Here is a 25,808-nt window from a genome sequence, read left to right as displayed (position 1 = left end):
TGAGACCCCAGCAATGGGGAAGGAAGGTTCAGAGCTGCCTGCCTCTGCTCCTCGGAGCCCCTGCAACCCTGGGAAACACAGAGAAGTGCTGACCACACGCTCTGTACTCCCTGGGGCTTATTTGTGCTTTTCTTTTTAGTTGTGCTAATGTTGACTTCCCCGTGGGAGAAACAGCCCAAGTTTTAGGGAAAGAATTGGTTTGGTGAATAAAAACAAAGAACAACCCAGCAGCCGGGCCAGGGATGGGCGCTGTGCAGCCTGGGCAGGAATCCATGGTTCCTCTCTCTCTCTCTGTCTCTCTCTCCCTCTCTCTCTCTCTCTCTGGCTGGGGCTCCCGAGGCAGCCTCCCCAGCTTGGTGGACAGACTCCCCCCTCCTGGGTGTTTCTGCTTCGAGACTCCCATCAGCATGTCCGGTTGTGTCTTGGACTGTGCGCAGACCTGAGCAGGGAATCGGGAGCAGGGAGGGTGTTGGATTTCGGGGCCTGTTCTGGAGTCCCGTGGGACCCCTGTATGGGGAACAGAACGGGCTCAGTTGTCCACATCTAGTGGGTTCAGTGGATTGTTGTACCCCATCCCTGAAGCGTCCCCGAGCACGCCCCGCTGGGGTTGGGGGGTAGAGGGTGCTTGGTATGTCCCCATTCACGGAGAGCCGCTCATTTGTATCTCATTTTCGAGTTATTATCGAGCTGCCGGTTGTGAGGCCGTTTTGACAGCAGCTGTAGGCAAGGTGCAAGCGGCTGCCATCACCTCCCATTGGCTGAAGACACCTAAGGCAGCGCCTGGATACTCTTCAGGCCCTCCCGCTCCCCCACCCCACCCCAAGAGCGGGAGCCAGGGGAGGCAAAGCAAACTCAAGAGCCCAGGATGAGGACAGGGAGAATACCCCAGCCACTCCAGGCATTCCCCGAGCCAGCCCAGCACAGCCCGGCGGGGCCCCGGGATCATTAGCATTTTTCTGACTCCCGCTAGAGAACACGGCCGTAAAAGACTCAGATTGTGTCTCGTGTTTTATGTGATTTATTTTATTTGTGGTTTTGGGCAGCAAAGGGGTTGTGGGGAGTGGGGGCATGAGAGAGGATCCATCCAAACAACCATTTAGGCTTGTCAGAGTTCATTTATTCAATTAGTGAGGTTACCACTCTTGGACTCCCAACTGCCAGCCGGCAAAGCCAGGGATGATGCAGCCCGGGAGCTGGGGAGGGCGGTGCCCGTCGGAGAACCGGGTGCTCTGATCAATTACGGGTCCTTTTTTTTTTTTTTTTTTTTTTCCCTCCCCTCTGCTTGACTGAAGTGTGGAGGGATGCCTGTGATTTTCCTCCTTCCTTGAAGAGCCTTCTCTCTCCATCATATAAATTGTTCCACGTGTGTGTCTTTGCAAGCACTGTGCATCCAGGCAGGGGAATAAATAATGCTTTGTAGTCACTGCCTTTTACCTAAGCAGTTTAAAATTCATTCTTTTCTTTTCTTCTCTCTCTCTCTTTTTTAAGTATGAAAAAAAAAATGTCAGCAATACCAGAAAGCAGATGTTTTGTGATCAGGAAGAGATCTGATCACACTTCTGCCTCAAATTGAGGACCCGTGGGGGTCGTCTCTAATGCATAGCGACTCCAAGAGAATGTAATCTTTGTGTACCAGGCAGGGAAACCGTGTGTCATTCTTCTTTTCCTACCCAAAGGACTCCCAAGTCAACGCAGACATCATAATGGGGTCTCTCACTTCGGGGTTGCTGAACCCTGCAATCAGACGGGGGCACTAAAATGACTTTGGTGCCCTAGATGTACACCCTGCTGGTTTTCCTTGCCCTTTGGTGCCAAGGAGCCAAAAAGAGTCACATTCTCAGGCTCTGTCTATTAACCTACAGCATTGGTGTTCAGTCCGGGGCACTTCTGGCCGTCGGAGGACATATGGAAATGTCTGGAGTCATTTTGGTTTGTCACAACACGGAGGGTGCTGCTACGTCTAGTGGGTAGGGGCAGGTCGGCATCCTAGATGGCACAGAACAGCCCCCGCCATGGGGAATCACACCCCTCAGCCCCCGATGTCAACAGTGCTGAGGTTGGAGAACCCTGAACTGTAGGAAGAGGGACCTGTTTGCCGAGGAGACCGCAGAGGAGTGGAGAGGATGCCAGTGTTTCTAAATGGGGGTGCTCTGGCATGGGGAGGGACGGTCCCGTGCGTGCGGGGTATTTCACATGTGTGGCCACCACCGGCAAATTGTGGCATTGTGGCATCCAGATTGTGGATTGTGACGTCCAGATCATTGTGACAACCAGAAACAACTCCCTGCAGATTCCTAAAGGCCCTCTGGGCTCCAGTGCCCCAGAGTAACCACTGCCTTTAATTTTTGCCTTTAGTGATAACCATGTGCTCGGTACCAAGCTAAGGTCTCACACGTCCCTTCTGTTCGTCTTTGTCACCATCCCAGGAGATGTGTGTTTACTGCCAGGTCAGACATAGGGAAGGAAGATGACGTGGAGAGAGGTGCTGTCCCATGCCGGCAGCCAAGAAGTGGGTTGTGGGGAGGCAGAAGAAGCCCAGACCTGTCAGAGACCAAAGTCTTAACCCCTCGGCTCATCCCTGAGCCTCTCAGAGCCTCAGTTGGCTCATCTGCTAAATGGGGGGAAACTATACCCATTTACCCATGCACCTCACCTTGTGTTTTTCTTGAGACTCTTAAGAGAGAATGCACGTAAAGTGGCTTTGAGGAAAAATTCCTCACAACCGTGAGGAAATTGCAGTAACTATTGTAGCTGCCAGGAGTCTAAAACCACGTGAATGGTGAGCCGCGTTCTTCCTAAACCGGCACCATCTGCTGAGTCAGTGGCCGCTGGAATCTGCGCTTAGAAGACCTGGTTTAAAGCCAGACTGGGTTTGGGCTGAAATGTACATGGGAGTCGCAAAGCAGGGTCAGATAGATACCCTTTGAGTGATGTGACGTTGGCTTCTTCGGGGTTGTTAGGCATTGTGTCATTGAACAGATGGGTTACAGAAAGGCACGCTGAAGGGAATGTCTTAAAAGCACTGGGTGTCTTGGGAAGCAACATGGACATCGTGGCAAAGGCCCCTGACTCAGAATCTCACTAGAGCGACATACCGTGGCCATCTTTCCCCGGCTTGGTGATGGAAGCCAGGGGTGTTGGGCAGCAAGTCAAGGGACCCAACCTCCAGGTCATACCCAGTTCACCATGGGGGGCTTTCAGAAAGTCTGGAAGACTGGACCAAACCCCAGCCAATTAAATCAGAACCTCTGGGTGCATTTTTTTAGACCTTCTCCCACTCCGCGGTGGTCCACAGCTTGCAGCCAGGGGCGAGAAGGGCTCGCCTAGATTACAGGTTGGCAACTTTTTCCATAAAGGGCCAGGTAGGAAACATTTTCAGCTTTGTGGTCAGAGGGTGTCTGTCTCTGTGACTCCATCCACCCTGCCCTTGGAGTTGGAAAGCAGCTAGAGATAATAAGTAAACCAGGGGGCAGAGCTGGCCCAATAAATCTTTATTATGGACACCGAAGTTGGAGTTCCACATCCTGTCCTTATGCCAGGAAATACTATCCTTTTGATTTTTTTCTTGCCAACCATTTAAAAAATGGAAAAAAAAAAACCAAAAAACCATTCTTCGTGCACAGGCTGTCCAAAAACTGGCAGCAGGTCTAGAGCAACAGTGAACTCTCTTCCAGTGCAGACTTTCTAGAGGTCTCTTAAGAAGCAGGCTTTCCTCTCCAAATCATACAGATTCACCTGGCCAGACACCTCTGTCCTTGGGCATGATGGGAGGCCTCCCTGTCTATATTGTTAGCATCGTTCGCAGCCACACTGGCCTCCCAGCACCTTTGACTTTGCTCTTCCATGTGCCTGGAACCCACTGCTCCGGGTGAGCCCACGCCCTGCCCCTTCACAGTGTTCACGATCCATCCAGATGTCGTGTCCCCCAAGATGCCTTCCTTGGCCACCCTATATATGCTGTGAAAGTTGAAAGGTAAAATTCACTATGGCCTTGAACAGCTCAGAGCCCACGGTCCGTTCTCAAGAAGCTCAGGACCGTCGCCCGGACTGTCCCCTCCTGATCTGTCGTCAGATTGGACCGTTTCCACGGGACCCCCGAGAAACATTTTACAGATAGGGACGTGGACTCGGCACCGACACGTCACCTGCCCAAGGTCAAGCAGCTCCTAGATGGTCACACAAACCCTTGGAAACGTTGACCCTCTCCATCCTAGAGTTTCTTTGGACAAAACAGGCAGGAAGGTTGGTAGCTTGGTTTTCCTTCTTTGGGCCCCAGACCTTGTCCTTCTGTCTTGGGCTGGCTGTGTGGGCTGGTCCGTCACTCTGTCCTGTTAGCTTGCAATGTGCCATTGGAACATTCTTTCTTTCCCAATGTGCGATAAGCTCCTTTCTTCTTTTCTGTCACTTCCCCTGACACCTCAGCTGGTTAATCTCAGCTGACACCATGACTTGCGTCTGGCTCACCATCAGAGGGGGCTCGGTCTGTCCTGCCGGGACCAGCCTCCCATAGCTTAGGCCGGGACTGTCCAGACCTACAGTCTGTTACCGCCTTGCCACTCTCAACAGTTACTTTGACAGCACGGGCCCCTTCTTGAAAACTCTGGGGAAGAATGTTCTTAGGGAAGATCGCCTGCTTTTTGCCTTTCCTGTTCCTGAAATCATATGTCTCTGTCTCTCTTCTTTTGCCTTTTTCAAAGAGATGTTTAGACTCATGGTTTTTTTTCAAGGCATCGCAAGAACCTCCCATTACCACCTGACCCCCTGTCCCAGGAGGGAGAGGGTAGCTTTTTACTGTCGCACAACCAACCACCCAGGGGGCACAGGCCCAGGGTAAGAGCTGAGTCCTGGATGCAGGTGTCTCGAGTCTTTGTGGCAGCTCCAGAAGCCCTCCACTGGGGGTGCTGGGCTTTCTGCAGGGACTGGCCCATGAGCCACACATGCACAGCAGCAAAGCAGTTGCCTTTCCTTAAATTGTGGATGGCATGGGGACTGATGGAAGTCCTGGGAGGAAACTGTCCCCAAGCCTCACCGTCCCCCCACCCCCAGGAGCCAGCCCTGGTCTTGCTGCAGCTCCCCTTGGCATTACCCCTGTCCCAGCCCCTGTCCCTCGGCCCAGAGCTGTCATTTGAAACTCACTCGACTCCACTGCCTTCTCTGTTCCTTCTGGTGCCGAGCGGGTTTTGTCTGGCAACTCTCTTTAGCGTGACCTTAGAGCTCCTTTGAAATAAAACGTGGGGGGTGGGGGGTGGCTCCCAGGGGTGAAGTTCTAGTGCAGGAGGGCTGGGCTTCAGCAGTCCCCGGAGCGGGGGGGGGTGGTGTGCACAGTTAGCAACAGCCAAGTGCAGGTGGGCTCGCACCCAGGGGGCGGAGGGTGTGTGCACACCTGTATGTGCAGGCTTGGCTCCCTGCCAACAGAGGAACCAGCTTCTGAAAGAGCAGCTCCCTGCCCACGCATGTCAAGGGTCAGTGGCACCAGGCAGTCACCAGTGGCTTGTAGGACAAGGGTTCTCTCCGGCCTTGCTGCTTTCCCCGTCAGGGAGACAGGAGGTCATGGGGCCAGGGCGGTGGCTCCATTTCTCTTCCATGCCCTGTCCTGTTCCCAGCTCCTTCTCCGTCCATGCCCAGAGCCCCGAAGGAGGCAGGAAGCCAGTCAGAGGCTTTGATGAGCCGTTGCTTTAAGGAAAGATACTCTGGGCTTTGGATATAAAAGGAACATAAGCTGCAGCCAGAGGAAGACACAGTTTGCATAGACATCCCTATGGTTTTTGTGATGCGCTGGTTTTCCCTCCAGTGAAGGTAGATGTGTGAGGCATTCCCACCTGGGTCCTGGTAGAAGACGTTCTCACTCTTCCGTCCCTCCAGCTGGGGGCCTTCTCTGGCTACGGGAACGCAGATTATTTTTGGAGGTGGGGACCTCAAGCTGCACGATACTCTCCTCCTTCCTCCCTTCCCATGAGAGATGGTTAAATTATTCCGCGGAGCCGGCGCTCTGAGGCCAAATTACAATGACGGCTGTATCATGGCAACTGTACCTGTCTCCCGTTCTAGCACTTTCTTCCGCAGCTGCAGTCGCCAAGAAACTTGGTGGAGAAAAGTCATTATCAGGGCCGGGCAGAGAATCCAAGACAGTAAGTGTCCCGGAACCCCTCTGAATCCGCGGACTCCCAGGGCAGCTTTTGTTGGCAGGCAGAGAGGGCCCCTCTCTTTCCGTGGTCCTGATTTGTACCCTCAAGAGCCCCAAATTAAAACCTAGCCCTGGCAGCGCCGATGTGAGCACGGGGAAGTGGCCTGTGAAGAGGGGACATCAGAGAGTGATCACGCATGGCGTCGACTTGTCACAGGGTGATGGGCTCCGTGGTACCTGGCCATTTGGTGCCGTGGTCAGGGAAGGCTTCCTGGAAGCGGTGACTCTGTTCTGAGATAGAGCTGTTGAGCAGACTGCAGGGAGTGAGTCAGGCGGAGCTCCAGGCGCTCAGCTGCCCAGGCCCTGCGGCCGTGTGGCTCTCACCTGGAGTCTAATGGCACAGCAGCAGCCACTCGAAAAAGGACCCTCATCAAGACGAGGCCCACAGAATGAGAGCCTTCATGTCTGTCATGGTGCCAGCTGGAAACAGAATTCATGCCACTGCTTTCAATACTTGGGTGGAACGGGTGCCTGCCAGCTGTGGGCAGAGTCTTGGGGCCCACAGGGGACCAGCAGGGGGTGGGAAAGGAGGCACCCAGGGCTCCCAGAGACCAGTGCGAGGTGGGGGGTCCTCAGATGTCACAAAGAAAAATACAAAATGCTGGTTTAATTTGAATTTCATATTTTAAAAACACTTTCAATATGCAGCGTGGGGAGACATGGGTTTGGTTTTGTTATTTTGTAGTGTTAAGTATGTCACATGCAATACTGGGCACGTAATTATCCGAAACAGTTCCTTGTTCTCAGTCTGAAAATCTTATTTAACTGAGTGTCCTGTGTTTCATCAAGCAACCCCCAGCACTGGGGGCCAGAGTGACAAGGTGGGGAGTCAGAGAGCCATTGAGAATAGAGGAGGGGCTCCCCGGGAGAACTGGTGTCAGTGGGTAGAGCTGGTGTCAAAGAAGGGGCCCCAAAGGAGAGGGACACTGGGAAGAGGTACCCCGACCTCTCTCTGCTCACCCTCCAATCTGCCCACAAGGGAGTCAGGGTGATGCCTTCCGTAGGGCCTGTGGGCAAATAGATCCGGGAGAGAGGGCAGAGCTGTGTGCGGGTGAGGGCCATATTGGGGGCAGAAGACTTGGCCTAGAAGGACTCTTGCAGTGGGGTACTAGATGTAGCCTGAGCTCCCTGGCAGCCTGGGGAATAAGGGAAGAAAGTGGTTCCGCTGGGCACCATGCATGCGTGGATCAAGGGAGAACATCCTTTTCTTAGCACTGTACATTTTAGGAGAGAGGAATGAATTAGCAGTCCAACTGTGGTTGGAGGGACCAGTGATTGAACTGTTAGTGGCTCTTCTTTCTCCCTTAAAAAAAAACCTGCGTTGTATAGATGTGCATGATATCTGTTACGTAGAAATGTGTTTATTATACTTATGCATATATATGCTTGTTTTGTGGAAAACACTCAGGTAGTGTAAAAGCTATAGAAACGTATAGAATAAAGGCAAGTACGTATATTAACTTGGTTCCTCCCGAACTGGAAGCTGAGAGAAGGACTTCGGTACAGATAGTGGAGTGGCAGGTGGCCGCGGGCGCGGGGAGAGCAGGAGGGGGAAGGCAGTTCACTGCTTCCGAGCCCCAGGACCTGATCCCACGGACAGTCCTGAGCGGTGGACAGAGTGCTTTCCAGAACAGTCCCCCTGAGCTCCCCTGGCAGCGTGCTGGCCAAGGACGGCCCCCAAGGCCATGGCTGCCCTGCCCCCCCCCCCCCCCGCGATTGGATGGCCCCCTGGAGGTGGGGGGTGGGGGTGGGCCCTGGCCAGGAAAGGGAAGCCCGACTTACACAGCTCAGCTGCAGCCTGGGGAGGGGCGTGGGACACAAGGTCCAGCTCTTGGTGCCCCCCCCCCCCGGCCCCCCGCACCGCGGAGGTCCTATGTCTCGCCCCAGAAATAGCCCCCCCCCCCCGTTTTTTGTGTTGTTTTTTTTTTAACCCTTTGGCATCCAGATCTTTTTTTCTTTCTTTCCACTTAATCATATTTCTTGGTGAGGATTTACTTGGGCGGGGGGCCCTCTCCTAACTTCACCCCCTGGATAGGTGGCCTCGGCTGCCTTCCTCCTATTTCTGAGTCCTCAGGGCTCTGAGGCGTTTGTGGGGTGAGATCGTGTGTGGGGACGGGTCGCGGGGAGGAGGCAGCGCCTGTTCCTTCCGGGCCCTGTGTCTTGTCACTGCCCCGACAGGGTGATGAGGCGGGTCGCCCCTGCCCCAGCCCCGTGGAGAGGAGCTGCTGTGGGAATGCCGGGGTCAGCCGGCTGCGATGGCCGGCTCCTGAGAAGGCGCCCCTCACCAGTGCCCCTTAGGTGAATGAGGCAGCAGGAGGGGGAGGCAGGAAGGCCTCGCGGAGCTTTGTGCAGACCTCCCTGAAGACCAGTTGACTTCGGTTTTCTCACAGCCTCTGCTTAAGTGCCTCGTGATCTAATAAGCCTGATTAAGGCAAACAGATGATTCAGGAGTGACGAGGTAGAGACCCTGCTTTTCAGGGGGACAGAATTGGGGGCAGCAGTGCAGGAGGAGGCCCCGAGCCGGGCGCGGGGGTGGCCGCGTGGGATTGGGGCCCGGGAAGGAGATGGGGCTGCAGGTGGGCTGTCAGACTTCTGTGATGAGCCTGTGGTGGTGAATTTCATGTGTCATCTTGACAGGGCCACCAGGTGCCCAGAGCACCTGGTGTGTCTGTGAGCCGAGTCACAGCATTTGAATCGTGGACTGAGTGGAGCAGGTGGCCCTCCCCAGCGTGGGCTGGTACCATCCAGTCCGCAGAGGGCCAACATAGAACCGAAAGGTGGAGGAAGGGTGAGCCTGCCTTCTTAAGCTGGTACATCTGTCACCTGCTTGGTAGCCCTGGTTCTCGGGCCTTCCGACCGGGGCTCACACCATAGGTCCCCTGGTTCTCGGGCCTTCGGCCTGGGACTTATGCTGTTGGGTCCCCTAGGTCTTAGGCCCTTGAATATGGACTATACCAGCCTCCCTGGGCTTTCAGCTTGCAGACAGCAGTGCGTGGAGCTCCTTGGCCTCCATAATCACATGGGCCCATCCCACGTAGTAAACGTCTTTCTACCTCCTGTATCTATGCTGCCACTTCTGTTCCTCTGGAGACCGGCCAGTGTGGTCAGAGAGTCAGTGTTTTTGGCTTTGTGGGCTGTATGGCCTCTGCCACAGATACACAGTTACGCTGCCGTGGCTCCAGAGCACTCTGAGGCGAGAGTGAGCCGTGGGCATAGCTGGAAGCCACGGGCATAGCTAGGAGGCCAAATTCGCCCGTGGACCGTGGTTCTCCAGTGCCTAAGTCACTTTTTCCTCATTGTCCTTTGAAACACAAAGAGCCATCCTAGCATTCAAGGACCTGAGAGAGCAGTCAGGGGACAGGCCTCACCCTCCCGAACCTTCTGGACACCTGGCAAAGAGCCGGGCACATTGGAGGTCCCTCTCACCTGCACAGAGAAGCGAACCAGAGAGGGACCCTGAAGACCCATCTCCGCGAGCCCAGCCCCCATCCCTGGGGCTGCTGTTGAACTTCGGCTCCTTTCCTTGCCGCTGGCTCCCAGCCAGCTTGGTCTCTCCGCAAACACCTGTGTTTCCGTACCCGTAGCAGTCAGGATAGACTCGGGGAGCTGCAGGCACAACCTCGCCCCAGAACGTCAGTAGCTGCGCACAACCACAGCTGGTGTGCACGTCGGGGGGGGTGGGGCATGCCCACCCCAAGACTCCGGTCACAGTGGGCCTGCCGCCTCAGAAGAAGCTGCCGCCACACTTCCTCCTCATCCAAACGGACCGAGGAGGGGGAGGCACAGCCCACAAAGGGCCCCTCTCCTGAGCGCTGCAAGGGAGCAGGGATAAAGCATGTGGGCTCTTTGTGCATCGCCGGAGACACGATAACTTCCCTCTCCCTCCTCGCGAACTTTGCGAACGACAGACACTCCTTCACCAGCTCCTGGGACGGACAGTGGTTGCCGCAGACGACGCCTCCTTCCCTCCGGCTGCTGGCGCTTCTCCTTTCCCTGCACCTCTGCCTACAGCTCCTCGGTCATCCCGCAGCCCCACTCCTAGCTGGCCCTGACAGGGGAGACCCTCCCCACCCCACACACCCCGATGCCCGGCCCACGTTCACACGTGGCTGGCTCACTGCCTCCCCTCTGCCTGCCGCGCCCGGAACCTGCCCTCTGGAGCCCGTGGTCTGCCGCCGGCTCTAGGCTGCCCCTGGCCTGGCTTAGACCACGTAGCTCTCGGCTTCTGGTGACCACCCGATTCGCAGCCTCCCCTTCCCCTTCTGTGACTAAATGGACACTTCTGCATTGGTTTGTTTGGCGCCAAACAAATAGGCCTTCTCACAGGTCCATTTCCTCCTCTCCCTGCTTCTCAAAACTGGCCAGCCACCGAGTCTGAGTTGTTTTATTGTTGTTTTCTTTCCCAGACTTTTAAAAACAATATTTGTCCCAGCCGGGGTGAGTCCTCCCCCCACCCCCACCCCCCACGCTGGCAGGCTTGGTGGCATGAATCACTGTCCTCGCTCCCTGTCTCCTGCCGTGCCTCTGGGACAGCCTCCAGCACCTTCCATCGATTGGCCAGGGCTGTGGATTTGCCTCTCTCCCCTTTGCAGAGCTGCCTTGCTGTCCTGCCCTGTGGCCATCGGCCTGGCTTTCTCAGAGGATCATATGTTGGGGTGACTCCATTATCTGAGGCATACCCTTGTCCGAACCGCAGTAGACCCAAAAAGTGGTCATCTCCCAGCATGGACTTGTCCCACTAGAGCCTCCTGGGGAGACACAGTGACCACAGTCTCTGCCCCTTCCCAGCTCAGACAGATGCTTGGAACTCTCAGGGAGGCGGCAGAGGGCGTCCATAGCGGGCTTTCTAATGCGCTGGGGGTCTGGAGTGTTCCTCCTAGAGGCAGGTATCAGAAGCCTCTAGAATGCCAAGCTCTTTAGGAGGCGCCCTGGGTATCATCATCTTCACAGCCTCTTTTGTGCGCCCTCCCTCTTTGGCCTGATAGTTTCCCAGTGACTGGCAGCCTGCAGCTAGGACCGGAGGACTTCGTTCGAGGGCAGAAGTGGGCTGCTCTGCCCGGAGGGGCATCATGTGGCCAAGCTGGAAGTCAGGAAGCTCCATAGACCAGGCCACCAGCTCTCTGACAGATGTCCCCTCGTTGTGTCACATGCGCCCTGGGAGCGCTGCCACCCTGTGGGGTTGCTTGAGCCCCTGAACGGAGAGCTGCTTGCGTGGTGTTAGCATGTGGTATGCATCAGCACACGCTAGTCCACTCCCCACTCTCCGGGGTGACTAGAAACAGAAAAGCGAGGACTAGTGAGCACCATTCACAACTTGGTCCGTCGGCAGCCACCGGTCAGTCTCTGCTGAGTGCCTGCTGCGCCCCAGGCACTGTTGGACCTGTCCTGGGTGCTGGGCACTTGCTGGTCCAGCTGGCGAGACAGACACTCATCCTCACAAACAGAACAACAGTCCGTGGGCATCGAGGAACGGGAATGGGGCAGGTGGCCGCAAACACAAGGTCTGCAAGGCTGTCGGGCTGGGTGGGAAGGTCCTCGAGGTGGCATTGTGCATCCTGGCCATCTTGCCCTCATGCCATTTAGCGGGGCAGCAGCTGGCTTTACAGGGCTGTCTACTTGCTCCTCTGCCGAGTAGGTCCTGGGCAGGGGGTCGAACGCTCACTGCTAAGAGCAGACCACCAGCAATGAGCGTTCCCTGGTAAGCGCCTTTGACCTCAGTCCTCTCTGGAAATGTTGACCACTCAGTGGAAGTCTTTCTAAAGTACACAGTGCCCCCTTCTACCCATACACAGGGCGCTGTGCCCAGGCTGCCGTGCGGCTGCCGATTGGAGCCATCCAGAGTGTTTGCTCTCTGTCCCACAGCTGACATTCCTGGGCGGCTGTGTTGTGTTGTGTGCTGTGTTGTGGTTTAAATTCCACGTTTTGGTTTGGGAGGGCTAATTTGGGCATTGGCAAAATAAGGCTCATGTGATGCCAGCCCCCCCCCCTTTTTGGTAAATATAGTTTTATTGGCACTCAGCCGTGCCCATTCGTCTGCATACCGTGTGGCTGCTTTCATGCTACAGGGTTGAGCCGTTGCAAAGCCAGAAATACCTACCGTGTGACCCTGTGCAGAGAAAGCGTGCCCACCCCTGGTCCGACCCACGGCTGGCAGTGATCACTTCTGGAGGCCTGTTAGGCCCTGGCCACTATTAACCCCTTGGCCCTTCCCAGCTGCTGTGGGATGAGAAGTTAGCTAAACAAGTTGTAAAGTAAAAGTAAATAGACTTTCGGTGGGCAGAGGGCAGGGTCAAGGGCTTTCCCAGAATCAACGGGCGGAAGCAGAGTGTGTGGGCATAGTGGCGTCGCTGTTGGTTGCGGGGTTCGGGGGGCTCTTCTTTCTGGAGTCTCTTGATTCTGGGTGACCGACCGAGAACATCTGTGCGGGCTGCAGGAGCTGTGTGGCTTTATTCTGAACCCCTGGCTCCCTGAGTCTCTGTTCCGGGCCCTGAAGTAGTGGCATCGGCCCCCACCCCATGTGTGTTCCCAAGAGGGAACTGAATGGTTTCCCTGAACCCCTGTGGGAGCTCCTGCCACCGTGCCACCACTTTCTGAAGCTGCTGTCAGGACATCACAGAGACTTGTGTGGATGTCAAGGTCGTGTGGATGGTGCTCCTCCAGGGGGGTCCGAGAGAAGGGGCCCGGAGGCCATGAGTGGGGCATATGCCTTAGTGCACCCCCACAGCCTTGATCAGGAAGTAGGAGGTGGGTGTCGGTTACTAAGGGCTGCTGTTTGGCACTTTTTACAGGGGGACTGTCCCTGGTAGTCCTCTAACCCCCCAGTGACTATACATCCAACCCGCAGGTGCCCCCTAAGATCCCTCCATGACCCAGCCAGCTCGGCAGAAGTTCTCTGTACATTTGTAGGATCTTCTCTTCTCGTCCCTTCACATGCTCCTTCTTATGCTGTGACCGTTGCCCCGTTAGGAGCACCTAGAGGTGGCCCTTAGCCAGAGGGCTTAGAACGGTCCAAGACGCGAGTGGGAAAGCCGCATCCGGGCTGATGGGAACCAGCCGGTTGTGGTGGGGCTTCGGGATAGGAGGCTGTCCTCCTTAAGGTTCTGGGCACTGAAATGGACCCCAAAAATGCAGTTGCCAGGGCCCTTTCTGAGTATGGGGGAGACATGGCAGGAGCAGGGGTGGACACTGAGGGCAGGCGGCAGGTGCAAAGAAGTTGAGTGGCCACTCTTAATTCAGCCTTCTCCGGAAGCCTGGCTGTGACCTGGCGGCAGGTGGCATGAGCGGGGTGTGAGCCAGCGATAAGGGACGCCCCCTGCTCAGCACCCCCTCCTGCTGAGGGAGGGGGTCCTGCTGAGGGGTCCTGCTGCCTGCTCTCTTTTGCACAGGAGGTCACCCTGGCTTGTCCTGCCTCACTCAGACCCCAGGGACTAACAGTGTAATCCCGCATCAGAGGCTTCTGAGTTCGGTGCTGGCTCGGGGCCCGGGGGTTCATCCCTTAGCGGTCCTTGCTGGAGCAGCGGCAGGTTTGGGCAGAGGGGAAGGTGTGGAGGGGTCTTTGGGTTCCAGCACGGTCGGCGACTTCCAGAGTTTCTCCACCCACTTTGATATTTTCTGGGGTTACCGTGGAGATAGCACACTTGGCAGAGATAATAACACTGAGCAAGAGACAGGCAGATCCATTCTTTAACCAGATTTAAGCCAACAAGAAAGAGGCTGGGTTTTCTCTTTTTTTCCTTTTTAATTTTTTTTTCCTTCCTCCACTCCAACATTTCCTGTACTGAGGATAATGACACCAAAGGGTGTTAAATTGGTTCTGAATGTCCACCTCTGGCTGGCCACATTCTTTTAACGATTTCATTAGCCTGAATTATCCACTTTATTTTCTTGTAATGGGATTAGCTGTACTTGAGGCAGCTGAAGACCAGAGGGGGAGAAAGTGGGGGAGCGCGTCCGCTGTGGATTTCATTAACTCACCCCGGCAGAGGCGTGGAACTGACCAGAATGTGCGCCCCAGGCCAGGGGTGGCGTCCTGATCCTCTCCTTCCAAAAGGAAGAAGGAACACGAGCTGCTCCAGTGGGCTAGCTCGGCCCGAGGGAAAACAGGGGTGCCTGGGTCTGGCTGAGGGATGCCTCCCCGGGGATAGTTTCTTCCAATTATCTTGTAAAACTGGTGGGTCATGTGGGTAAGATGGAGAGCTGCTGCTTTTTTTTTTTTCTGGGCACCAAGAATCACAAGATCACATCTGGCTCTCTCAGCAATTGGCTGAGAACTCCTGGGGGTCCACTGGGAGGGGCCTGCCTGGCCCAGCCTGCTCTTTCTCAGCTTCAGCCTGAAACCCCATAAGGGCTTGGAAGCGGTCCCTCGCTTGGCACCAGCGCAGATCCTTTTAATGGTTGTGAGCACCCTTGTCTAGGGCTTCCATTTCTTCATTCCCCTTATACGCCGGGAATCCTCCATCCAGCAGCCTCGTAGGGCGGGGCCGTCATTTCTCAGGTGAAGAGCTGAGCCTGGGGAAGGTGACATCACGTGTAGAGCTGGGATCGGGACCCATGTCTGACACCACACTTCCATTCTTTCAGTGATGCTGGGACTTGGCCCCTCATGGGCAAAACTAGACCTCTGCAGCAGCTCCCCACTTTCAGAGCTCCGGGCGAGGTAGAAGCTTTGCTTCACTGTGTGCGCTCCAGCCTTCCATGATCATTGCCTGACCTTGCTTCTCCCAAATTGTATTCCACAGTTGTGTCCCGAGAGATGCTAATAGGTTTTCTTGTTTGGGGGTAGGAAGGTTCAATGGCCAGATGAATTTGAGAAGTACTCTGTCTTCTCCCTCACCCTTCCAGATCCACCTTCCATGTACCTAATACCTTAAAAGCACTGACAAGGTCTGCAGCAGAGAAGCTTGCTGAACTGTGTTTAACCAGCTAGCTCTCAAATTTACTTAATTCCAGAAGACTTATTACACAAAATACCTCTTAACATCTTTCAGGACAAACTTGGAAACTACTGTTTTTAAAGAGTTGGTCACCTTTGATCTTAGAACTATTTTTATGACATCTTCTGCTTAAGGACAACACTTAGGTTCAGCAGACAGTATCCAGCCTTCAGTGGCTTCTCAAATCCTTCAGCCGTGCACGGATGGACCCCCGCTGGTTAAGAGCACAGGCCTTCCAGAGTGTGTCTGTTCTTTCCCAGCACGGAGTTCAGCATCTGCACTCAGGACGCACTCGGGAAATAGTTGCCCAAGAATGAAGGACCCGTGCTAGCTGAATGACGAGGCATATTCAAATTGTTTCCATGCCTCAAATCTGAGTCTGTGTCCTGGAGGATGGGGGTTGGGGGCGGGGAGCAATGATTCCTTTGGTGAATGTGTCGCCAGAAGTGGTCCATGCCTGGAGTAGATGCTGGAGAGCAAAGTGCACTGGGAAGACCCTCTCTGTCTCCCGGAACTTAGACCCCCCCCCCCAACCGCCAGGGCCACATTATGTGAACCCAAGCCAGCAAGGGGCCATTGGACTGCCAGCGGCCAGGAGAGGCCCAGTCCTGACTAACAAGGAGGGGAGGAAATTTCATCACTTTGGAAGTAGAGCAGCCTCTCTGATCTCTGGAACCACAGCAGAACAGGAACTCAGGTGTGCAGGTGACGGACAGGCCCCCCACAGGCTGTGTGTGTTGCACTTGGTGACACGGTGTCTAAAATGTTTCGACTATGTTACCAATATTTAGAAATTGCATTTCTCCAAAGTATCTGGACAGTAGGACGGTTTAGAAGAAAGAGAAGAGCTGACAGTTCTGGACCCAGGCATCCAGCTGGACGTCCAGACTGGGGCTGAGTGGTCCCTGCCCCCTTCTGGTGGAGCAGGGATCCTGAACCTAGAGCAGGTTTCCACTCCCTTTGCGTGTGCCTGCGTGTCGCTCTCCTCCTTCAGTCCAGCCTGGAAACGACTTCACCGGGGTCACGCAGCTGGTGAAGACCAAGAGTCAGGCCAGAAGCTTCCATTCCTCGGGGCCACATGCCCTCCTTACAGGAGCTAGCTGCAAGAGAGAGTGTGGGCCCTGCCTGGAACACGGGCCCCGACTCTGACTCAGAGATACCATTTAACTGCTCGGCCCAGGAGTCCTCATCTCGAAAACGAGAGGGTCACGCTTGCCTGGAAAGGAGCCATGAAAGGCTATTGAGAAAAGCTAAATGCTGTCCTCCGCGCTTCCTTTCTCACTTTCTTGGAAACCGGGCCATTTTTCAGCCTCCAAGAGACCAGAGTGAAAGGGAGGATTGCTCTGATGGAGACGAGGTAACCTTTCCACATCCGGCTCTCACAGCGATGAGTGGTGAGTAATTGGAAAAGTTCGGTCTAAAAGCCACCCTTTAAAAAGAGAGCGAGCAAGAGAGAGAACAAAAGAGGAAGGAACTGCATGTCCAAATCGGTCTCCGTTAAACGTCTCTGAGAGCCAGTGCCCGACGAGGCTCCGGTCCACAGGGTACACACGCTCCCCAGCTTAGCCCTCTGGGGGAGGAGATACCAGCTACAGCAGGGCAGCCAGGCTCCCTGCTCGCATCTGCACCTTGGCCGAGGCTGTTTAGAGGGAACCTCCAGAGATGTGTCTTCTCTGACCCAGCGGGGTTCGATTCTGAAGCTCACTGGCCCATTCCTAGACCCCCCAATAAATCCTAGAGCCAGTCCCATGTTTGCTTGCTGCAGTGATTGCGCTGTAATCAATGGGACGCATGTGGGTCTCTTGGAAGGAGTGGTTCCCCCGAGGGCCGCACACTCCTGTAATCACCTGTGGTACGTGAAGACGCATCCTCAGGACAGAAGGACTGTGTGTTCTGCCCCCAGATGTGACCACATGGCTCCAGTAGCCAGTGCTTGCTCAGTATAGGGACCTGGCCCTGGGGTAGGACACTGAAGGCCAAACGCATGGCCGAGTGAATGTGAGAGTGCGTGCTAGGCACAGGCCTGGACTCTACAGACACAACAGGGACTAAACTCAGCCATCTTGGAGTGTTCGTTCTATTTCTAGAACAGAGAAGGGAAAGACAAGTAAACAGGTCATTTCCGACAGTGCTCAGATGTGACAGAGTGGCCCGTGAGGTAGGGAACAACATTGGATGGAGTGGCCTCTTCGGAAAGGGGGCGTTTGAGCTGAGATCAAATGACAGGAGGGAGTCAATGGTGGGCACATCGAGGTAAGGAGAGGTCCAGGTCATGAGAAGAGTGGGGTCAAAGGTTCTGAGGTAGGCATAATTTCGGCAGTTTTGGGTTTTGGACGCATTGCAGCAGTGGGAGGTTGGGGTGTTGGACCCTGCGCCCAAGCCTCTGTGTACTGCAGAAATCACTTATCGTAGACGATAGGGGAATGAGTTTGTGCCTCTCCAAGCCTCAGCTGGGGCCCTTATCCACATGGAGACTGTTAAGAAGGCCACAAGACACGATACCAGGCAGAGCAGCTGCCCCCCTGCCACGTTCACTCCCCTAGTGGGAATCACTGGTGGGTCCGCACGTTTACGGGGAGACCCTTCTGTAGGATGGTGGGCACAGAGGGGAGAGATCGGGAGCCCTGACCTGTGGCCCCTAGTTGGCTGAGATAAGAAGTTTGATTGCAGAGTCATTTTGTGTCTGCAGGATGGGGGTGGGGGGGAGTGTGCCCTGCCTGCCCATCAGGCGAGTGTCCCCTGGGAACAAGGTTGATGTCTAACCCACAATCGCCTCCCTCCCGGCACCTGGTACCCGGGGAATGTCAGGCCGGTTGTTGCTGCACAAGACATTGTAAAATGCTGCTTGTAAACGCTGAATGATCAGAGGCACAAGGGGACAAGCCACCTGCTTGCCCCCCGCCTCAGCTCATTGCCACTTGTGGGACCTTGGATAGGACGCTCCACCCCTTTGGTACATAAGGACTTGCTGAGTGACCTTGGAGAAATCCCATGACTTCTGAGACTCGTTCTCTGCACTGACAGAAAGGGAGTGGCGGTGCCCACCTCCTAAGGCCATTGGGAGATCGTGTCCAGCAGATGCTTCGTGTGCTGGGGGGGGCCCACAGCCCGGAAGTCCCAGGGGGACGGCTGGATATGCTGGTAAATCGGAAAATTGGTGCTGGTGGTGGGGGTGTATTTGAAAGCCTTGTTTTGCCAAGAGATTTACCCCATTTTTCTTACCTCCAGAAGGAAGGGAAAGAAGCCTGGGGCTTATTCTTACCACAAACCATCCCTTTATCTTGTCGAGACCATGCTGTTGTGTGACTCTGGGTCCCTTGGGTGACAGCTGGTATTTTTTTTCCCCCCTCAGCAGTGCATTGAGCGCAGGTGGAAGAGAAGTCATGCCAACAAACTTCCCCACGTGACTCGGCACTTCTGCTGGGCTGCAGGTTCCTCTGGCAGATCCAAAGAGGAGAGTGTGATAAGGACTTAGGTCCTGGGAGCAGAGGGGCCGAGGCTCTTCAAGGTGTGCCCGACCCCCACTTGGTCAGCATACAGGTCAGAGGGGCAGGCCAGCCTCACAGTCCGCTCATGAAGCCCCAGAACCCGGGCACCAGAGCAGCGGCACCACCACTTCAGACAAGGAGGGGAGCAAGAGGAGGATTCATCCCTTCTCAGGAGCAGAGCCAAAAACCCCAGCCAGGGCTGGAGTCCGGTTGCGGGGTTCGCAGTGAGCACGGAGGGAGGAGACCCCCACGTGCACCCACGGCACACGCGCGCGTGCACACACACACACCCACGTATTGTGTCTGTGTTCAGGCCTGTAGTGCAGACCTGATTTGCATGCCCAGACCTGTTTAGGAGGGCTGGGCATAATTGGCTCGCCTCGCTCCACACCTCGCACCCCCTCCCACCTCTCCCTCCCCTCGCTCCCTCCCACCCCTGCACATCTCGGAAGAAATTAGAAACGTGACAACAAACTCCAGTCGTGGAAAGCCCACCGGTGTGCCGGCAGTCCTGCGCTGTGGGTGCGGCAGAGAGGGTGGGGCTGCGGCGTGGGGAAGTAATTGGTGAACCCAAGGTGAATGAAGTAATTGGAAAAGTGAGGTGTGAGTTTGTTATAAAGTGTGAGCGTGGTGGGGGAGGGAGGGAGGGCCACGTTTAAAAGCCCGGTATGTCCTCTTTATTCACAGCTTCTGATACAGTAATTGCTATTTTGTGGTTTCTATTATCTACACAGTGGGGAGCGCACGCGGCTCCTTCCCCAAGCGGTGGGGTCTGGGCTGGGTGGCGGGGGAGCTCCTGGGTGCCCCGCGACTTCCCTCCCTCTCTGGTCCCTGGCGGCCTTGCCCGGCCTCCCCCAGGTGGCAGCCTCTGCTCCCCAGAGACGAGGGTACATGCAGAACTTCCTTCAAAAGCCACTCTTAAAAATGGCTCCGTGGACCTTCCTGTCAGATAAGAACCTTAGTAATGGCTGGTATTTATATATCGCTTATCTCCAAGGAGCTAAAGGTACTTCATCGATTTTCCCCACCAACCTTTTTTTTTTTTTTTTTTTTTTTTTTGCTTTTTAATTCGCTTTCGATATCGCACTGAGATCATTAGTACCAGCCTTATATTATCCTGCACAGTCACACAAGCGGCTGGAGTCGGCCGCCTTCCCAGCATTGTTCTCGGGCCGGGGAAAGGGGCAGCCGGGAGAAAGCGCATGGCCAGGGGACGGGGCCTGGTCGCCTGGCCGCTCCAGCCTCTGGTTTCTCTCCCCTGGGGAATCCAGACAGTTACACCTGGAAACGGTGTGTTTAAAAAAAGGCCGAGCACCCCCCCTGCCCCTGGGCACCCGGCCATCGGTGGCTGGGGCCACGGCAGCAATCGTGGTGTCTCGAAGCCTCGCCCGTTCATTTCAGGGCTTCCCAGACATCGGGAAGCGCCTTCGAAGATCTGACCCTAATCTTGCAGCTGCCCCTCAAGGTCCGGCTCTCTCGCGCGCTGTTCTTAGAGGAAAGGAGGAAACATGCTCATCGGGACCGTTTCCCAGGTCCCCTTGAAGAATAACGGGACTTCTGAAGCCATATTCTGTGCCGCGCAGACGGGGGCTGCGACCTGCCTGAGGCCCCCCCCCCAGCTGCCCGGGACAGGAGCCCTGGAGCCGTGTGCTTGGTCCCTCGTGGCTGCAGGGCCTCTCTCTGCCATGGACCACCCCCCGCAGAGCTCTGAGATGCCACGTCTCCGGGCCACGTGAGCACACCGCCTTCAGCCTCTGCTCATCAGCTTTTCTCTCTACCTTTTAATTATTTTCTTTGCCTTTCTCCGGACCCTGAGCTGCTTGCCATGCACAGAGCATCCGCAGCTCGTGGTGTGCTACAGCGGGAAGAGTGCACCTCAGCCATCTCCCCCCCCCCCCCGCCCCGCTCTGTCACGTACACACTCACATCGGCTAACTCACCACAAATTTAGTTGAGGCTACGAGGAAATCTGGGCAGAGGCCATCGGGACCATCAAGGGACAGGACTGAAATCCCTGCAGGCAGAGACTGCCGGTTCACACATGGCGGGAGCGGAAGGAACTGGGACTCAGTCTCCCTCTCTTGCCGTGGGGTGTTGACTAAGTCACTAGAGCCCTTGGAGTCCTGGCAGGCCACTCCTAGCCACGCCGCTCCGCCTTTATGCCTCCAAAAGAGACCCCCAGTCCCGAAGGTGGCCAGACTGCATCCAGGTAACAGAAGGACCACTTCAGGGGAAGGAAAGCTCTGGCTCATGTCCTCAGCCTGCCCCTTGCTAGCCAGAACCTCTGCTCCCTGAGCTCAGTCTCCCCATCCGTGAAATGGGGGTGGCAGGACTACTAAGGAACATGTGTGCTATTTGTACCTACCCTGTGGCCCATGCCACGTCCCCCTCAACACAGCCCTTGGGGTGTCGGTGGTAACATACCAGTGGTCGTGTCTACGACCCAGGGCTACCGTGGGCTTGTCTGTTCAGTCCAAAAATGCCACCAGGTGTCCCCTCCAGGCCAGGCAGCGGGCTCCTGGCTGCGGATCCCCTAAAGAGCAAGATAGATGTGGTTTCTGCGGTTGCAGAACTGAGCACCCACCTCGGGGTGGTGGAGAGCGCATCGGCACCTATACCGCAGGGCCCTAGTGGAGAAACACGGTGAGCCCTGACTGCGGGGGGCGGGGTGGGCATTCGGGCCAGGCCGGTGGGGGGGGGGGGGGGGGAGTTGAGCATAGGCTGCTTGGAGTAAGCAGTGGTGAAGCCAAGGCTTGCAGGAGCCTAGGGCAGGGTCGTCGCACCCTTGTCCGCAGGGCCTCCTGCGTGGCCTGGACACGTGGGAGGTGCTGGCTGAGGCCTTCTCTTACCTGCTGAGTCTGAGTGCTGTCATCGTCGGGTCCTCGTGGCCATCAGACGCAACATCCCTGCGGTCCCCACATCTCTCTGAAAAACTCGGAGCCATCGGACCGTTTACCTGAAGGAGACTATGTGGAAATTCCTCTGGCCGCTGCCCTCCCCGGCCGCGGCTCTCACGGAGGAAGAGGCAGTGCCTGTCATGGGACGCTTTGGCCTTTAGGTGGCAGAATAAAGCAGGCTTTGCAGGCTCGAGGACTCCGGCCCTCCCACCTCACCTTCTTGCGTGTCCCCACCTGCCCAGCCTCCAGGCCCCAGCCGCGCCCCCTCACGCCCCCTCCTCCGAAGGAGCCAGAGCCTCAGCCAGGCCAGGAAGACTGACAGGGCTGCAAGGCCTACCCGCTCCGGCCCCTCCCCTCCCCAGGAGGCCAGCCTCCTCGCTAGCCTGGGGGGAGCTGCTGGGGGAGCTCGGAGAGACGTGCGGATTCATTTTGAGGAATCATAATGCCGCATTTACACACCATCCTGCCTTCGGAAATTGGGCTGGCAGATGCCTGGTCATGCTGGCGGGGCTCCGGGTTCGCGCCTCGGATTTAGCTTATATCATTTCACGAGAGCTTACGGCCTTTACTGTGTTTTTACCCAATCGGTCTTTGGCCCCGAAGCATCCTCGGCCGCTGAGTGTGTGCGCCGTGTGCCCAGCCACCCGCAAGTGTGCGCAGCTTTTCAAATAAAATAACACCTCTTCAGATCCCGTGCACATTAAATATTTATCCGCAGCAATTTGTGCATATATATTTGATAAATGGACATCGGGATAGGGTTGGGGTGCGGGGAGCGAGACAGGAGAGCCAGAGAGACCTGATCCTTTTGTCCAGGCATTTCTCGAACGTTGATCTGAGAGGAGAGGGTGGGGGAGAGGGCAGGGGATGGTCCAAGCTGTGTTTACCTGTATGATTTCTGCCAGGGGGAGCCAAGCCGTTTTCTCCTCCAGAGCTTTGCCTGACTTCAGATTCGCAGATCTCGAAACTATAGCCCAGAGGGAGGGGACGTGGGGTTTAGAGGGAGTAGCTGTGTGTTGTTCTGGCACAGGGCTCTGGAGAAACATCCCGGGGCCCGGGACCAGGAGCAGAGACTCGTCCTGCTCGCTCCACACAGGCTTGCCTTGTGCTCGGCTCAGCCGTGCGGGCGGATTCAGGTCAGGAGACCCTGCTGACTTGGCGTCCGGATCCCAGGCTCGTGCACACAAGCAGCCCTGTGCCCTGGCCACGGGTGTGCAGGGCTGCACCACCCCCCAGCCCCCACCCCTGCCAGATAGCCCCACAGGCAAGGGGAGGCCAAGTGTGCCAGCCTGTCAGAGAGGAACCAAACATTCTCCGCCAGCATCTCCAACCCGATTATCCCTCCCTGCCCAGCGTGATGGCAGGGATCTGAAAGGGGAGAGAAGGACAGTCATGGCCCCAAGCACGTGCTGGCCAGTGGGGAGGCAACCCTGTTGTACGGTGCATGCACGTGCATGGGTGTGGGTGTGTGTACACACGCGCATATGCCCCCTCAAGTACTTCTAACCAGAAAGGAATCATGTGTGAAAGTGGGTCCTACCCTCCCACACATACCCCAGCCCCTTTGCAGGCCTCCATTCTTAAGCTGCTGCATTTTGCCTTTTGTTTCTAGCACCTTCGGGGAGCTGAAGACCGTCCGCTTGCCAAAGAAGATGACCGGGACGGGCACACACAGGGGGTTCGGCTTTGTGGACTTCCTCACGAAACAGGATGCAAAGGTGAGACAGAGCCCTCCCTGGCCCACCCCGACTTCGGTTCTGAGCCCTTAGTAGGAGAAGCAGCTAAACCTCTTAACGGATGAGGGCTTGTCACGGCCCCGTGTGGTTCTCTTGCTTGTTCCCTGACCCTGCTCATTTGTGCAACTCTCTCGGGAAAAAAGACCCTGGGTTTTGTGCTTGGAGGAAGGGTTAGTTCTGTGTCTCCTGCCCTCCGTCCCTCCCCAATGTGACATCCTCAGGAATCTGGGGATACAAAGTAGGGAGGCCAATGGGTTTCCCGGGCCTCCCCAGCTCACACAGAGCTCCCTGGTCATGAGCGCCTGGAGGCAGATAGCATGGGAGAGGCCATGCAATGTGGCAGGGGCTGGGGGCCAGCACTTGGGAATGTGGACATGTCCGCAGGGACCCACATGTGTTTCCCCTCAGCTTCCCACTTGTGGCCAGGGCCTCTTGGTTGTGCCGGTTATAGGTGAGGTCATCCCAGGCATATGTATAAGCACAGGTACAGAATTTTCCAGGCTCCTTGGAGACAGAATCTTTCACTTTGGAAGCAAAGTGTCCTCTCAGATTGGGGCACGGGTCAGCATGGGGCTGGGTTGGAGAGTGGGGGTCACTCTTGTGGGTGCGGGGCCCAGCCCAGCAGCAGATGTGGGATGTGGGAGCAGAGGCGGTGTGGTCAGGGGGCCCGCTATGTCGGGGGCTCCCTCAAGAGCCTGTGCCTTTCCCCTCTGCTGGCCTCCTCTTTCCTCAAGGGTGCGGTGAAGTGACAGACGGGAGCCCTCCTCATCTCACGAGGTGTCCTTCGGGAAAGCAGGGGTGTTGGTTAGAATCACCCGTTGGCCTTTAGCGAGCTGCCGTCACCAGAAGCCCAGTGGGTGGAGCCGAAGGTGACATCTCAGGGACGCAGCTGCAGCCTTTGTGGGCCCTGGGAACGCGCACAGGCACAGAGGGCACTCCTGGGACCTCGGGGAGCCTTGCCAGCCACCTTTGTCTCGGCGTCTTGAACTCAAGTGCCTGTTTTGTTGACACGTGGCCACATTTGTCCGGACATCTGCTCCCCTTTCTTCTCAGCTGGCAGCCTTTCCCTTGCCTCCTGTCCGTGGCAGCAGGGGCAGCACCCCCGTGCGCAACAGGCCCTGCCTGGCCTCACTTCCCGTCAGCAGGGACCCGCGTTGGGGGACCCGTGTTGGCTCGGAGGGCAGTCGCAGAGGGCAGCCATCCAGAGCGCTTTCCCATCGGCGGCTTGGCCTTCCGAGCCTGCCTCACACTCCAGGTTCCTCAGCTGTAAGACGGCAGTGGGAACTGGGTCCCAGCCTCGCAGGGCGCAGGCGGATGGCATGCGTGAGACCCTGGCGTGCTGTGCGGGAGCCCAGAGGGTCGTTGCCTCGCTGTGTGACCTCCAGACCTGCTGCCTTGAGGGCCGCTGTGCCTACGTCCCAGCCGGAGGGGAGGGAAGCCCAGGGCGGTGTTTTCTCCCTGGCCTTCCATCGAGCTCGAGGCTTCTGAGGGGCTGGACAGTGAGGGTGCCGAGCTGTTGTCACCTGTCTGGTATCGGGGGTCCTGCGTGAGATCGTGAGCGGGGGAGCAGAGGAGGGGGGTATCTACTCCCGCCTCCAAGAGCTGCGTCTTCCGAGGGGGCTCGTTACAGCATAGACTCGGAAGCCGGCTGCCTGCGTTGGAATCCCAGTCCCACCGCTCCCTGTCGTGTGACCTGGGGCATGTGCCTTATGTTCTGTGGGCCTCGGTTTCCCTCCTTATGAGACGGTGATAGGGTTTTCCTCATCGAGTTGTCCTGAGGTTTGGATGGCGCTGGCCCTGGGAGCTCCGTCTGTTAGCTGCAACCATGAGGAAGGTGGTGTCGGGGGCGCCGATCTAAGAAGGAGGGGGGATGGGACAGAGCGGGGAGAAGAGGCGTCCGAGCCCCGTAGCCGGAAGGCAGTCGTCTTCCACACAGCGACCTCTCTCCGGGGCAGAGGCTGCTGTCAGAAAGGACATGGCTCTTGGGGCTGGAGGGTCAGACGGGGCATGGGCTCCCGGCCTCCCATTCCGTGTGCCACATCGCCGGGCTGGAGTCAGGGCAGCTGTGTCCTCCGGGATCCCTGGGACAGAAGGGGCCCCTCAGGTAGATGGGGCAAGGCGAGTGCCCAGCTGGGCAGCTCTTGTCACCAGAGCCGGGCTGCAAAAGCTATTTCCCAAGGCCCGCCAGCCCAGCCCTGGAGATCCGCACAAGTGGCTCCCCCCCCCCCACCCGACCCCCACCCCTTCCCCGCCTCCCATTCTGGGCTCCGGGAGGAGAAAGGGCAGCTGAGCCTGTGGCCCTCGCATCCCCCCACAGCCCTCCCTGAGGTGTGAACCCACCGGGAGTGAGCGTGTCTTCCCTGCGGATAGCCTTTTGCTCTTTTTGCCTCCCGGGGAAGCTGCTTCTCCCTCTCCTTCTCCGTGTCTGTCTGAAGAACTTTATTGTTTTCCGAGGGGCACATTTAGCGTCTGCCGCTGACCCAGAGAGGTGTGCGTGCTGCACGCTGGTGAATAGAATTCCGACCATGGTGCAGGTCGAGCCAACGCGAGGGTGGGCGTGAGGCTGAAGA

General features: G+C 56.6%; 1 protein-coding gene across 2 annotated transcripts in view; it reads left to right on the top strand.

Annotated features, from left to right (window-relative positions):
• The window catches only part of RBM19 (RNA binding motif protein 19), a 122,650-nt gene that overhangs the window by 62,630 nt on the left and 34,212 nt on the right, over nt 1-25,808 (top strand). For both annotated transcript variants that reach the window (XM_059408498.1, XM_059408499.1), the window contains exon 22: nt 23,115-23,220. In XM_059408498.1, coding sequence (XP_059264481.1) covers nt 23,115-23,220 — 106 coding nt within the window. The remainder of the gene's footprint in view (nt 1-23,114; nt 23,221-25,808) is intronic.

Source organism: Mustela nigripes, chromosome 8 (genome assembly GCF_022355385.1).
Source record: "Mustela nigripes isolate SB6536 chromosome 8, MUSNIG.SB6536, whole genome shotgun sequence".
In the NCBI taxonomy this organism is placed as follows: Eukaryota; Metazoa; Chordata; class Mammalia; order Carnivora; family Mustelidae; genus Mustela; species Mustela nigripes.
Note: the sequence above shows the minus strand (reverse complement) of the source record. Positions and strands in the feature narration are given on the sequence as shown.